General features: G+C 37.5%; 1 protein-coding gene across 3 annotated transcripts in view; it reads right to left on the bottom strand.

Moving 5' to 3' along the window:
• The window catches only part of cysu (peroxidase homolog), a 187692-nt gene that overhangs the window by 90090 nt on the left and 81465 nt on the right, over positions 1–16137 (bottom strand). For all 3 annotated transcript variants that reach the window (XM_083115657.1, XM_083115658.1, XM_083115659.1), the window contains exon 2: positions 8531–8701. In XM_083115657.1, the coding sequence (XP_082971783.1) occupies positions 8531–8701 (171 nt within the window). The remainder of the gene's footprint in view (positions 1–8530; positions 8702–16137) is intronic.

The following is a 16137-nucleotide window of genomic DNA, read 5'->3' as shown; positions in this document are numbered from 1 at the left end:
TGTGACTAATTTGATAAAATTCGTCGAATAGGACTTCTCGCATGAACAAATTTTATTATGTTAAAGCGATGAATTATAGAATCGTTTGTCTTCCAATATTCGTGAAATATACATTTTATAATTTTTATTATTGAGTTTTATCCACGAATATCATTAAAATCCTATTCTATTCGACGATCAATCGTTGTCAGTATCAAAGAATGTTTTAACAAGAAAGTATAAGTGATTATAAAATAATTTTGTGAGTGAATGGTAACAGTAGATCGTCGAAAGTTTTTCATTTTAAAGTAAGTAATTACATGCTTGGATAAAGAGTTTTATTTTATAGAGTGCTTGTTCGTTGACCGCTATTTTACTGTTACAGATTGATTGTCTTATCGGTTAAGGAGGATTCTTCCTAAAACTTTTAACTATTCAACCATTTTTATTCATGTGAAATAGGCACAACACCGGTTACTTAATTCGATTATTTTTTTCAAAAATTGTGTGCAATAATTCGAAATTATTCCATAAATCGGAAACCAATTGTACGTTAAGATAATTATGGCAGTCTTGTGACATGGTAGAGGTACGCAAAGGATTTTTTACTATTGGCATTGTATTTGTTAAATTCTTTTCAGAACAGTTTGTTTGAAGTTGTTATGTTGCAGGACCTTGATGCGCAGTGCGCTCCACACACTTCCTCCCTGGACATCACTCCTTCATGTACAGTGGGATCCACTAGTATTACCCTGCAAATTGTCCACGACTATTTTCATTAATTATTCTCTTACACCGTATGCGTTTTTAAGCGATGGACTTTTATGTACGAGTATGCTGGTACAAAAGTTGTCAACAGTTTGTTTTGAGTTTTCTTTTAATTCTTGAAGCTCTTATTGGGTCAAGTAAAGTGCACGTACATGGTGATGGACAATTTGCACGGTAATACCAGTGGATCCCACTGTACGTGTTAGATTCTACAATATGTCACTTCCATTTGAAAGCTTAAGTACGACAGTTACTAGCGCCGCTGTGTGGAGAGTTTGAACACATCAGTCTCAAAGCCATGGGAGAATGGTGCACAATAATGGCGCTGTTCACTGAAAACCTTTTCCGCTAGAAAAGAATTTCGTTCGTCATTTGGTTGCCCTAAGCTTTACATTGGAGCACTATAGGATGGCTATTCAAACGTTATTTTCAACGAAGGTAAGAATTTCTCGTGTAAATCGATAACAAAAATATTTAGCAAATCTTTAAGATTATGTAGCAAGTAATAAGTTCCCGAGAATTACATTTTCCTTAGCCTAAAAATTAATATATTAAAGCGCAACAGCAGGTAGCGCAGACGGGCTAAATATAGTATGTTTATGCATAAAGAGCACTAAACTTGACGTAATTTTAGTCGTCTCTAGCTGCCATGGGTCTATAATAAAAAAAAAATAGATTTTTACACTATGCTTTTATGTTTCCTCTTGTTGCGACTTGCGAGAATGTGTGTAATTCAACGGCGGGAGTACGAATCGGAGAAACTACCGAAATTACAAAAAAAATGTATTAGTGAGTAAGCCCATGATATTTATTATTATACATTATGCCCTATCCGATAACCTAAGATTATAATATGTTTTCTTTGTATTAAACAGACATTTTTCCTTGTATTTTCGTCCTTTTTGTTTTGGGTTACAACAATTTTAAAATTATAATTCCTGTAAATAAGAAAGCTCTAGAGGTTGCGAGACATAAAACAGAAAATATATATTTTTTGGTAATAACTATTCTTCTCGATAAATGTGTACGTATGAAATAGAGAACCATATTTACTATCCATGAGGAAAAGTACGATATCACGTAAAAAAAGGAGTCAGTTATTAATAACAACTATAAAAATAAAAGTACAGTAGCGTGGAATTATTATATATTATTATTTACCAGATTCACAAGAATAAAGCACTTAAATTGTGAAAATTGCAAATGACGTAAACAAGTGCTGTGCAAATTTTATGGCTTTTTTGAGTTCCGATATCTTTTCTGTTGTTGACGATCGTTTTATTAAAATTCTTAGTTTCGCAGCACTGATTATCTATCTACCATGTTCCGACATAATTTCTGAGGTTAAGATGAAATTAAACTTGCAATTTAATGTAATAGCAGCACGTTCAGCATCAAAGTCCCCACGTATTTAAATAGGAGAACAATTGACCATCAAAAGCGTGCTGCCACCTATAATAGTTTGCTTTGACCAAGCCCATTCGGAACATGAGTGCCTATTTCCATTAATCTATGTTTCAATGCTATCTGACTACTTTGCATCATCATAATATATTTAGTTTGTGTTGCATTCACCTCAAAGTGAGATCATCTCGTCAGCCAATGAGCGTTCACTGTCTTCAGTTGCCTCAACCGTATGCACCTGCCTTGCGCCTATGAGAATATCTCACACGACGAATGGGGATGTAACTTAACTCGATCACTCGCCGCCAGATTGTGCTGTCGTACTAACCAACTCCGCCGAAAGGGAAAAAAAGCTAAAAAATCTTTGGGAACAGTGCCGAGTGTTGTGTTTCCCAGGACGAATACGATAACAGCAGCCCAGTTTCGGTGAGCTGTGGGAGAATTCGCACCTGCAACAGATGCTGTGGAAACAGCCAGAGATGTTTTCTGAAGACAGGTTCTTTCCCAAAGCGGACACTTCATGGAAAGGCTATCTAACATTCTAACGAATTTAATAAAGAATGACAAGAGACAGAAAGAAATATATATATATATATATATATATATATATATATATATATATATATATATATATATATATATATATTTTATATTGATTTATTTAGGTGGGTTTCTCTATACATTTTTTGTAACTCTAATCACCGGTAGAAAAGCTTTGTAAATTCAAGGGAAGTAATGCACTTCGTGAATTTGTATCGTGTTTGTCTAGATTTTTAGAAATAGAAAATATGCGCCCTTTTTAAAAAGCCAGAAGTGTAATAAGCATAGAGACAAATACAAAAGACATGCATACTTCTGTTCACATAAAGTAGCACATTTTATAAGGTTAGGCCGTTGAAGCATGTGCCAATATATCTGAACACGAGTGTACAAAAGTAAATATTATAGCTTTGAGTTGACAACTTCTTTGTAGTCCTCATCGTTCTATCTCAATAACATAAAACGTATTATTGCATCCCATATGACGTATACATAGATGTACTAACATTCCAAGGAAGTGAGTGTAACAAAAGTTACTAAGTTTCACGGTATGATTTGCAGTCAACAAGCCCTAAAAGGTGAATTTGAGCATAAATACATTAATTCTGCATGAGAATTAATATACTTCAAGCTAGTAGTGCACTTCGGAGAAGTTTCATTTGCACATAAATGTACATTTGAGGGCTTAGCGTATAATTGTTTCTCCCTGTAGATATAATTGCATCCCTTGGAGATACATTTTACACAAATCTTTTAAAAATTCGGTTCATCTTCTTATCTACCTTCGAAGGATGCTGAACTCCCCTTAAGTTACAAGTACATAAGAAGAACCTTGATCTGACAGTTTTAGCCCAATACCACAAGATAAAAGCCACAATACCATAAAATGAAATAATAATGATAATCTTTGCATTTCATATCTCACGAGTCAGTTTTTTTTATTACTTATCTAAATTGTCTAGCAAAACTTCGTGAGAAGACATTTTGAAAAATCTAAATTGTAGTTCATGTTTGGCTACTTCTTTTACTGATAACCTACCTTAAGTAAACACATAATTACTCTTTAAATAGCAATAATAAATATATGCTGGAAATATTGATGAACTTAAGTGACAAATTGCTGATAATTGCTAACATACAATAATTTATGGTAACATTGATGGCGTAATGGGAAAGTCAAATTTGTCCCGTACGAAGGTATGACGAGATTATTCCATAAAGCGCGTAAGAACAGCTTGTGGTGCCAAAAAGAGAACACGGTTGTCGGAATTGTTTAACATTCGAAATGGATGAGATTAAGCGTTCGTAATTGCGTAAGGCTTTAACGGACCACGCACGTACGCATTAATGAAGATCGTATGGAAGGAAGAGCGAGTTTGTGCGTGCGTAGAATGTGCGTTCGTTCAGAGAGAGTGTGCGCGCGAGCTATGTATTACGAAATCGTTCTTATCTTAAAAAAATGGATCTGTAGATTCCCCCTCCCCCTTTGTCTGCTTTCAGGGAAACTGTAGCAGGTTGGTTGCACTTGCATTTGTGAGATCGTGGATTCAGTTACCCCAGATGAAATTTCCAGTAACCCCTTCCATAGTCGAATCTTGAGATTGTAACTTTAACACGCGTTCATTTGTTCCACTCAGAATATACCCTATCATAAATAGTATACTTTCTGCCATATACACAACACATATAATCAAATAACTTTTACTATTTGAAGAATGTCATGAAAATATCAAATTAATTATTTAATAATGATATAATAATAATAATAATGAGGACTTCTTTCATTTTCCATGGTTTAGTACATTGTTTCCTATAACTGAAAATATTTCATATTTTAAGAATAAGAATCCTTAGAATTATTTCAACTTTTCTTCAGATTGCCTTGAAACTAGCGAGAAATGAAATGAAGCATTTATCTCGAATTATACACTACTTCGGGCCTTCCCGATGGCGCAGTGGTAGGTAGCATCGTCGCCTTGTAATCAAGGGGTTCCGGGTTCGATACCCGGTGGAGGCACATGGTGGTTCGGATCCCACTTTCAACTTCAGTCCTAATTAGCCTTTCTGTGCATAAAGTAGACTTAAAAAAGCACCATCTCAATCAAAACACCAACTCGAAAATTCTAAATTCCAAGAAATGGATCCGCTCGATTTTTTCTCACAGAGAATTTAAAAGATTCCCTTGCACATTGATTTCGCCGTTGAATAGATATTCGTAATAGTTTCGTGACCCTATCCTAAAAACTACAACATAAATTCTTAAAAGAATCCTTCATTCAGAACAATAGTACAAGTATAAAACATTTGAGAGAAATTCAAGCCTTAATTTACTAGAGAAACAAATATATAGCTTGTTTGGTTGTAATTTATGTATTTTTATTAATTTGAATTAGAAATTAACATGTACATGAATAGGAGTTAGTTCCTCTTGAAAAAATGAGAGTTGGCAACACTGTCCTGTTTTTTTGTGTAGGTCATGTCGCAATTTCTCCCGGTGAAGATGAGCCGCATCTTTCCAGAACGAGTTCAAGGCACCTGAGGAGTAGAGGTCACTGTTACGTCACCGGAGTAACTAACCCGATGCACAAATGAATGTGTTGCAGGGGCGAGACGAGTTGCTTTCGTCATCGACCGAGAATCCCAACCCCAGGTGACTGGACATATTGGAACCCCCGAGTGGATCACTCACTCTCTGTCCGTGATGCCTTCGCCTCCTTGAATATTCGAGTGGTTTTCCTTGTCGTGAAGTGTTTACCAACTAGGTGGATACACTGTTGTCTTCGTGGAGGATCCAATGTGTTGTCCTTGCAGTCTGGGTCTTCATTAATAAATCGAGGCAAATCGCGTGCCGAGATGACGTTCGTCAGTAACTTTTGCAAGCTCTGGTGAACTGACAAATCCACGATCTGGCAAGACTGCCACCACACAGCGGTGGAATTTTTACAAGTTGTCTTCGTCGAATACTGTTTTTGCGTTCGGGAATTTGCCATAGATTAGACACTGCTCACAAATTTACACAAAGTGATTGTTCTAAGAGTCAAATGAAAGGCTTTCAGAGGATAATTCAATGCTAATTGTTGGTTGAATATTCTGACGAATTCATACGCATGAACTCCACCTCCTTTATGATCATGGGTGTAATGGATGGCCTTTTTAGAAGGCACTCGTGTGTCAACCTCATTTCCACATAGTACAGGGCCTCCCCTATGATGTAGTGGTAACGTCATTGCCTTGCATTCAAGGGGACCCGGGTTCCACACGTGGTGAAGGCACATAGTGGTTCGGATCCCACTTTAAACTGTAGGTTCAGTCCCGAATAACCTTTCAATGCATAAAGTGGACTTAACAACAAAACTCAAACAATTGTTAGTAGTAAAGACATGGAGCAGTGGCGGCGATTAAGCTGTGCGTGGGGGTAGGGCGGTTGTCCCCACTTTTTTTGCCACTCTTGCCCCGCACTATGCTAAACCTTATCTAACTAACTAACTGACTAGCCTTCTTAAACCCGAAGGTTCATGGCTGCAGCAACACAGGCCTTCCATCTGTCCCTATCCTGAGTAAGATCTATATATTATTTTCCATTCCTACCAATTTCCTTTAGGTCCATCTCAACATTATCCCTCCATCTTCGTCTTGGCCTTCCTATAGGTCTCTTACCATCAGGTTTCCCAACAAGAGTCCTGTAAACTCCTCTTTCCTCTCCCATTCGTGCCACATGGCCTGCCCACCTAAGTCTTCTTGATTTAATCATTCTAATAATATCTGGACATGAATACAAATTATGTACATAGTTCTAAATTATGTAACCTTCTCCCTCATCCCTTTTAGGTCCAAATATTTTTCCTAAGGATCTTATTTTCAAATACTCTCAATTTATGTTCCTCTTTCAATGTAAGGGACCAAGTTTCACACCCATATAATACTACAGGCAAAATTACGGTTTTGTGTATTTTAACTTTTAGTTTCTTAGATATTAAACGAGAAGACAAAAGTTTATGAAGAGAGAAGTAACATTCATTTCCTGAATTAGGCCTGCTTTTTATTTCCTCTTTAATATCATTTTCATTTGTTAGTATTACTCCTGAGTACTTGAATTTGGAAACGGATTCAAACAAGTTGTTATCAATAATTAGATTTTGATTATTACCTAACACTTGGTTTCGGCCTGTAAGCATATATTTAGTTTTCTCTTTGCTAACTTCCAAACCTATCTCTTTAGCTGCTTTGAAAAATATTTTAGCATTATTCTTATTTGTATTTACATAATGTGCATACGCTAACAGCTGAGTCACACCGTTTAATTTTAGCCCTTCGTTAGTTTATTTTACCTTCCTAACAGCGTATTCTACGGCAAAATTAAATAGCAATGGAGAAAATGCATCTCCTTGTTTTAACCCATTATGAATTGTAAATTTGTCAGACATATTAATATCCACACGAATTTTACTTTCTGTTTCACTGGTGCATACTTTTATCATACAAGCTTGTATTAACAAGCTTCTTAGGTATTCCAAACTTGACTAACATATTATGTAATTTATCTCTTTTGACTGAATCATACGCTTTTTTCAAAATCAATGAATAGCTGATGGACATTTTTGTTACATTCCCACTTTTTCTCAAGTGTCTGTCTGATGTGAAAAATTTGATCTGTTGTTGTAATCTGTTTTTACCCCCCACCCTACCCTCACTATGACCTCTTAATGCTAAATCTTATCTGCCAAGGGAAATAAAACCGTCCTTGCCCCTCCCTGCCGTTTAGGTACCCAATTGCCGCCACTGACAACAAGTAGATATGACAGAGGTTTTTCCCAGAATATTCAATCTTCGTGGAGGAGTGTAAGGTAGTTTTCAGAGGACGTAAAGGCAAATATAGTGTAAAATTAGCGAATATGGACTCTGCAAAAACAGTTAAATGGAGGGATGGGTGACACAAATTCTTTCCACGACTCCATTCTCCCTTTTATATTTTCTCCTCAAGTCTTTCCTTCACACATATCAACCAAGGGATTGAAAATCCAAGATTTGTGAGGGCAGTTGCCCCCCACCCCTCCCACCCTCACTATGACCTCTTAATGCTAAGCCTTGTCTACCAAGAAAAAGTAAATTGCCCTTGCACCCAAAGTTTTGGTACAAAATCGCCGCTACTGCAAGTGGCTAGCGACAGCTATAGCAACTAGAAGATATCCTGTTACAGTGACTATTATCACATCATATGTATATTTAGTGCCCTTTGTGCAAGCTACACTAATAGTACTCATACTAACCTGCCTAACCTATTCACACGTTTATTTCTGCTATTAGATGCACATGTGAATAGGTGAGGTAAGTCAGGTTTGGTGCTGTTAACATACGTATATCTCCAGGTTGCTATAGCTGTCGCTCGTAATAACGATTTCCAAGCTTATGAGTACTTGATTAAGATTTTTGGTGTATTAATTTTCTCTTGATTCCCTCTTTCATATAACCGAAATAGTAAAATAATGATTCGTTGAATACCATAGTGAACCTCTGGATTCATCCTGATTATTTTTCTTGTTACATTCTTTGTTTTCACATGAAACTACAGAATTCCAAGAAATTCTACACTGTGGTTGTGCTTCTACGTACTGTATATATTTCTCAATCGCCACGTTCTCTACTTGATGTCATCTCTCGTTTACCATTGGTTGCTCACAACTCGTTATCGACTCACCTTTATCCAACTTGGAAGTGACAAAATGTTAGATTTGCGTACAGCGACCGTGTTGCCAGATCTAAGATTTTATCGGATTGCTGGTTTGCACTGTTACGTTGCATATAGAAAGTTGAAAAGAAAAACTAGAAATGAAGTACTTACTAGGAGCCTCTGAGCGTGTTGAGTGTGTAGTCATAGGAACTAGTTCTGCCGGGGCCGTCCAGCAAGAGGGCGCATTCGTTTTCTGAATGCACAGCGATTGGTGTGTACTGTTGATAGGCGCTGCTTCTTGCTATCGTTGTTATTAGCCACAACACCGGCAACACCGTGTGCCTGTAAGGAGATAAACGAAAAAGACTGAAGTAACAATAATTGGACAACAGAAAGGTACATGTGTTTAAAAATGAAAAGTTGCAAGAACAATATAAGAGAATAAAACGTTCATGTTAATTAAATATACCTAACTGTGACCTGTTGTGTAAGTAGAGCTGCATACACGAATATCAACAAGCAAATTGCCCATCATCGTGTTCAATGACTGTTTTACGCAATTCAAGAATCAAGAATTGAAGCAAAACGACAGAGAAGCAATCGATACCCTCTGCACTAGAATCACCAATTTCATTCTTTAAAAAAACACTAGAATGTAGTTGGGAAAATCCATGCAATTTGTGATGGGCATTTTGCCTGACAATATTTATATATCCTACCGTACATAACGCATCCAAATTTGCACATATTTGTTCCGGATCTTGGTATGTTTCCCTGTGAGCTGATTACTATGTAGACTGGTACATTGTTAACATAAACATTTTGTATCACAAACTAACCAACTCAGGTTACAGTATTTCTTTTGTATGGACTCCTGGGCATACATCCATAGAAGGGAACCACATTGCAGATGCATTAGCCAAGTACGCACCTGAAGAATCAAGTCACCGATTGCTTCGGATTACATTTTCTACAAAAGCGCTAGAGTCGCATGCTAAAACAGAACTGTTGAAAAGTTGGCAGAAACAATGGACAATTACAGGGAAGACTAATGGGAAAAAATATTATTAAATTCAACCACTTATACCTAAAGAAACTTCGTATCAAGACATTAACCTTTCAAGAAACTCTTTAACAAGTCTTCTTAGATGTCGGCTAAATTACACCCTAGCCTCTATAGACTTGTACACTAGGAAGATTGTACAATCCCCAATCTGTCAGTGTGGTGCAACTGAAGGAACATCTGATCATATTATATTTAAATGTTGTCTTAATGTAACTACCCGTGAGTATTTCTTAAGAGATCTAAAAGAAACAGGATATAATGAGGCATACGCCTTGTCAACACTTTTGAGGAACCCGACTAAGAAAATAATATATGTACTTAGTACTTACCAACTGTATTGTGAGAGAAAATATTGTATTATAAAATTATGAAATGTAAAACAAATGTAACTGGTGCATAGCTGAAAAGCTACAACCAAATATACCTATATATATATATATATATATATATATATATATAAAGTCACTAGTAAATGATCTCGCTTGGCAGTTTGCTTGCCTCTTAAAAAGAACTATGGTAGGTATGAAGATCTTTTTGACCAACTATTTCTTTTTCTTCAAAAAATGACTCTGCTGTCAGTTAGAGGAGTTAATTGAGGAACGGACGTAAAAATACTTCTTAGTTTCTGCAACTAGCGTGTAAAACATGCAAAAAGATGAAATTTGAAAAGTGATTGATTTGATTGATTGATTTAGTTTATTTTACTTCGCGTTTTGTGTCTCTTGGCTAATTTGCGAAGATGGGGATGAGTGATGAAATTGATGAATGGACGGGAATTCATAAAGAACCAAGCCCGAGCGGGATTCGAACCCGGGACCCTTGGCGTCGCGCTGCGACGAAAAGTAAAAAGTGAGGCATAGTGTGATATGGGCCAGTTGTTAAGAACAGAAGGAAGACCTCTGAAGACCTTCAGCCAATCCAGTGTAAAACAAAACACACAATGCAGGCGATTTTCAGCATCTCTGATCAGTTTTAAGAAATTCCAAAGTCTAAATGTTCGTTTTGGGGCATTATGTGCTTGCAGAAACCCTGTTGAATTACCTTTCTGGAACCAAGAACGTAGGTTGGCATTTCATTTGTATTCATTCAGCTGTTGGGAATGATCAGTGTTAAATAGAGAACCAGTCCTTTCACTGCCATTGCATATTTTCCTAGATAAATCAGGTCATCACGGAAGAGAGTAAGAGCATGTATAAGGTAAGTTACAACAGCCAAAACACATAAGCTTCGAATATAAACATGCCTTTACGACAATCTTGAAGGTTGCCTTAGTTCAGTGTGTACAGTGGGACTGGGATCCATGAGTATTACCGTGGAAATTGGCAATCACCATGTTCGTGCACTTTATTTGACCCAGTAAGGGCTTTAATAATTAAAAGAAAACTCAAAACAAGCTGTTGACAACTTCTGCACCAGCATACATAAAAATCCATCGCTTAAAAACACATAGGATGTATGAAAAAAATTAATTAAAATAGTCATGGACAATTTGCTGAGCAATACTAGTGGATCCCACTCTACGTACATATTCAGATACTGTATTATGAATATACTCATGGAAAGTATATCAAGACCCATGTAGACGTGAATCTCAATGAAACTCATGCATAAAAACTCTTTCTCGACACTAGTCAACGTTCAAATGCACTTTCACAATGTCTGCCTGCACGCATATCTTGTGTACGTTACCCAACTGGCTTTAAACATGGCGTTCATGCTTCGGCCCTTCGTACTTCTAACTCGATTGTCGATGTCAGGCAGAGATAAGTTCAATAGAGCAAGCACACCAATTAATGGAGTTGCATACTGTCTGGGAAACTATTGTATGTGTAAACAAACATGCATCATGTTATGCTCGATTAGCTGGATGGGGTTGCAGCATTTACATAGTAGAGTTGGGCGTGGTTCGGCTACTTTCACTCATTAAAATGAGCAAATCGAAGGTCTCAGTTGTGAAGAACAGACACGCAATCTCGACGAAATTCCAAACAAATGATCGAATGTTTTGAATCCACACTGGCAACCCAGAAATAAATGAACTTCTTACATTCCCTGAAACTTTTTTTTTGTCGAGTTTCTTTGTTAGACAAGATTACCAAAAGAATCGTGGATGGATTTTTCCGTTGAAATTATTGAGGTGTGGGCCAAGGACCAATGAATTAGATTTTAGGGGTGATCCGGTTCTGCATCCGGCTGCAGAGAAGTAAATATTTTTGACATTCGGAGGACGAGTTTAATATTTTGTAATCTGGTTCGAATCTATTGCACGTATTTGTATCTCTTATTTGGAAACGATTACGCAAGTATTTTGAACTTTGCTTTTTCCGTCTGATAAAATATCATTACCTGTTTTCGGCGAACAGGCACAGTGGCGTAGGAACATGCTTGCTTTAGAGGGCACATATAAATGAATTATTTGTGTGTTCGAGCACGTCTGTGTGTGTGTGTGTGTGTGTGTGTGTGTGTGTGTGTGTGTGTGTGTGTGTGTGTGTGTGTGTGTGTGTGTATATATATATATAGTAATATTCAGAAAATGAATTTGAATATTTTAAAACTTTTATAAACTTTTATGGCTATTTTCAAGTAGTTTTAACGTTTTTTAAACATGTACAGTTCCGGAACAGAAAAAAACCCTGGGCCTGATTGGTTTTATAAAGTTTCCCGAGATCATACACGGCAACTAGTACCGGATTGCAGTTTGTATTCTTTTGAATAGAGAGATACTGTGAACAAAGAAAGTTTTGCTTTTAGCTACTAAATACAAAAATCTTGCATCTGTCTGTTTGAGTGGGAGGTACAACAGGACAGGGGTGCCCATCCCTTCGCAAGGCCAATGGCGCATCCCCCCAAAATCATGTCATGCGCTCCCCCAAATCATATCATTCGCGCCCTCAAACCATATCGAATTACGACAGCGTGTCTACCTTAGCTTTACTGAACACTATACTTGATCTGTCCTTTCTCCCTAAACAGGGGTGCCCAGCACTAAGACTACCCCTAAAATCTTTCATCATAATCGAGAATATTGCTTGTCGTTGATTTGGTGTTTTAAGTCCACTTTATGCACAGGAAGGCTAATCGGGACTGGACCTACAGTTTAAAGTGGGATCCGAACCACTTGTGCCTCCGCCGGGTATGGAACCCGAGACCCCTTGATTACAAGGCGAAGACGCTACCACTGCGCCATCGGGGAGGCCCAATATTGCTTGTCTTGTAATGCAGCTATATAAAATCTTCGCATTCACCTCATTAAAGCGCACGCCAAACACGCATCCTTGCAACACATGAGTGCGAGCGAAGCGAGCAAGAAAATTTTTACATCCATTTCTTTGCAGGCTTTCAAGAATATTAATTTAATGTGTTGTCAATACAGCGATATTTACACTTTTCCAGCTTCTCTTTTCGAACTCGGCGTCGAAAACGTGTGGATACTATATCGCTAACAGAATTACAGAAATCCCTTAACAATCTAAAATTTAACACTTTATAAAGAGCTTTCTATCTCCCCCTTTAAATTTAATACTAAATCCTACCACCAAAATTTCCATGCCAATTCTTGACTTACTGTTGATATTGAAGAGTGGGTATTGCATCCTCCAAAAAAATAATTCTCAACCAGAATTTCCGCAACAGTATAAGACAATAGTAATGTACACGAATTTGATACCCACCTCAATCTAATGCTCAATCCTTCTCTAACTAAAATACCCGCCATAATCTCAGACCTAGAGTTGGATACTGTCCTCCGCAAAGTTTAATTCAGAATCCCCCCAGAACCCACGTGTCAATGAAGGCCTAATATGTAAGAGTTGGATATTTCTGCATCCCCGCCCCTTCGATAATACCCTTAAACACTTTCTTTTCTTCATCTAATGGATTAAATATGGTGCATTTAAGGTGTAAAATTTTTACACATATGTTGGAAAAAGATATATGTTAAATTATAAAGGGAAAACATTCCCCCCAAAAATATATCGGTATCAATTTCTACAAAGAACCGATAGCTTGAAGATGTGTTTTGTGATATTTGTGGGTTAGTTGCACACAAAACCATCTAGGAATGAAACTGAAATTAGGATCTAGTCATCACTTGACCGGTAACGCGAATTCATTCCATATATTTTTCTGCAGTTATCCTAGAAACTTTAATTTTAATGTTAATATGAACAGGAAGTTCATCCGTGGCCGAAAGACTCATCACGAAAGAGTTGCCGAAGTTTTTTCAAGCTTTCAGATGCTGCTTCGACAAGTTGGATAGTTTAAAGAATTCTTTTTGTTTTCAGATCCCAGGCAAGCGACAATGGTATTCCAAGAACCTTGACGCTATCATCTTGTAATAGAGATAGCCTGGATATTTCCATTAACAGTATATTCCGGAATCAAGTAGATTCAGCGTCGGTTAGTCTACTTGGCTAAACTTTTTTACTTTAAAAGTCTCTGAAATGCGTTAATGAACGACGCTATGGAAGGATTGTATGTTTCAGTTAGTTTACACCGATTTCTATATATGGGTTAATCGTTACGATGAGTATGAATGCTGAAAATCTGAAAATAACGTTTGGACAAACACAATGATACACTGGTTTCTTAGCGCGTTGCGCTAACCTCTCCTCCACGGAGGCCAACTTTTTATTTTATGTTGCTCGAGCATTTTTTGGTTTGTTGTGATACAATGATACCATCACTTTTCATAGTTTTCAGTCAACACTTTGGGAAGCATGTGCCCGCCACTAAATCCGATGGAATGTTGTCACGAATCATGACATCATTTAGAGAGGAAGAATATGAACGAAATTTCACATTAAAATTTCTTCCCTAACGTCATTCCATCCTTGCTCATTTTGGTGCTTCGACTTAGATGAACCTCGATGGTTCAAGCAACTGTACATGTGCGAGCTCCGTTCGAAAAATCTGAATGGTAACATCAGGGCGTGGTCAATCTTCTGGCTGCGTCGAGCTCTTGGAACGTTGTTCTCGACGGGGTACATAAAAACTAGATCTGTGTCATGGAAACACTTACTCACCCTTTCCTCCCGTTCCCCTGTCATTTTTTTTACCTTTTCTCTGTTCGTTATTTCCGACAGGTCCCAAGGCTCAAACGGAAACAGGAAGTGAAGCTAGCTTAGGTGTTGATTTCAGCTTCCTTCTCGCTTCATTTGCTGCTACGCGACTCACATTTTACTCAGCTTCTTCTTCTGTTTCCATATCCTGTTGGTGAAACAAGACAGACACTCCTGTACTTCTTTCTGTGTGCAATGGCTGTCTGGAATCAAGCCAGGCGAGAGGAACTGGTCAAAGTGTTCTTCTTTTTACACCTAATCTAGTTGCATCATCTGGGCTAGTGTTTTAACTTTTTCTTTTCGGACGGACGATGAGCCAATGTCTTTAATGCAAGCTTGCCCGTCCTGTTATGAAGAGTGAAAGTGTCTTATAAATGACTCAGTTTACTTGTCTTTTTATGTTTTAATCACGCAATTATGTTTTTTACACCAAAAACGTCAGTCTGTTGCTTTTCAAAGCCCAGAATTTATCAAGGATTTGGAAGGCTTCATGGCACTCGAAGTATATTCCAATTCGAATCTAATTGAATACAGAGGAAGGGGAAAACAACAATGATAAAATATGTTAGGTCTAAATTCATGCATAAATCTGTATTTTAAAATTTCTTAGATAAGGGCGAGCTAATAAATAGAAATTTTGCACACAATTTAGTGCCTCTTCTTTCGCTGAAATCTTATGCATTACAGGAATACAGAATTTTCTACCTCTGTGAGTATTGGATTTGCTCTTTATAAAAGATACTATTTTCACGAAACGAACAAAACACGACGATTCAATAGACTTCTCATCATGGACGTCCGGAAGGGGGGCGGGGGGAATGCCCTCACCTCCAACTAAAAATTATATAATTCACACAATTTCATTTCAGTCACAGTCATTTGTTAATTATTATAAATTTGTTGAAGAAACATCATAATTTCAGACTGAAATAGTGTTTTTTGAGGGGCATCACTATTATGGGGAGGGCCTCCCCGATGGCGCAGTGGTAGCGTCGTCGCCTTGTAATCAAGGGGTCCCGGGTTCGATACCCGGTGGAGGCACAAGTGGTTCGGATCCCACTTTAAACTGTAGGTCCAGTCCCGATTAGCCTTACTGTGCATAAAGTGGACTTAAAACACCAAATCAAAACTATTATGGGGAAAAATATATCTCCTTTGCCCCCCTGGAAAATAAATACGTACCTTGCTTGCCCTCCCTGGGAAAATCCTGCGAACGTCCATGTTTCTCATTCCTATGCCAAAATGCTATTGCTATTGTAATTGCATTACTTTGAGCAACTCAACTCAAATTAAACAACTATAATAATGGAAAGTGAATTTTCAATCCATTTCATACAAAATGTGTGAAAATCTATCAAATAGTGCCTCTCTTTGCAGTAAGCGAAATGACTGTTAATATACTGAACAAAAATTACGTTTGAATCAGTCATCACAAGTCAATTTGGAACCCTTCGCGAGTAGCGAAAAGTTACAGAAACACGACGTAAAATAACGTAATTCAAGGTTATACGTCAAAACATCGACGCAAAAACATCGACAACAAAAACATCGCCTACATTTCATCGACAGTACAAAACATCGACAGCACAAAACATCGACAGTGCAAAACATCGACAGTACAAATCATCGACAGCACAAAACATCGACGACAA

Source organism: Lepisma saccharinum, chromosome 30, assembly GCF_977018435.1.
Source record: "Lepisma saccharinum chromosome 30, izLepSacc3.1, whole genome shotgun sequence".
NCBI classification, from domain to species: Eukaryota; Metazoa; Arthropoda; class Insecta; order Zygentoma; family Lepismatidae; genus Lepisma; species Lepisma saccharinum.
Note: the sequence above shows the minus strand (reverse complement) of the source record. Positions and strands in the feature narration are given on the sequence as shown.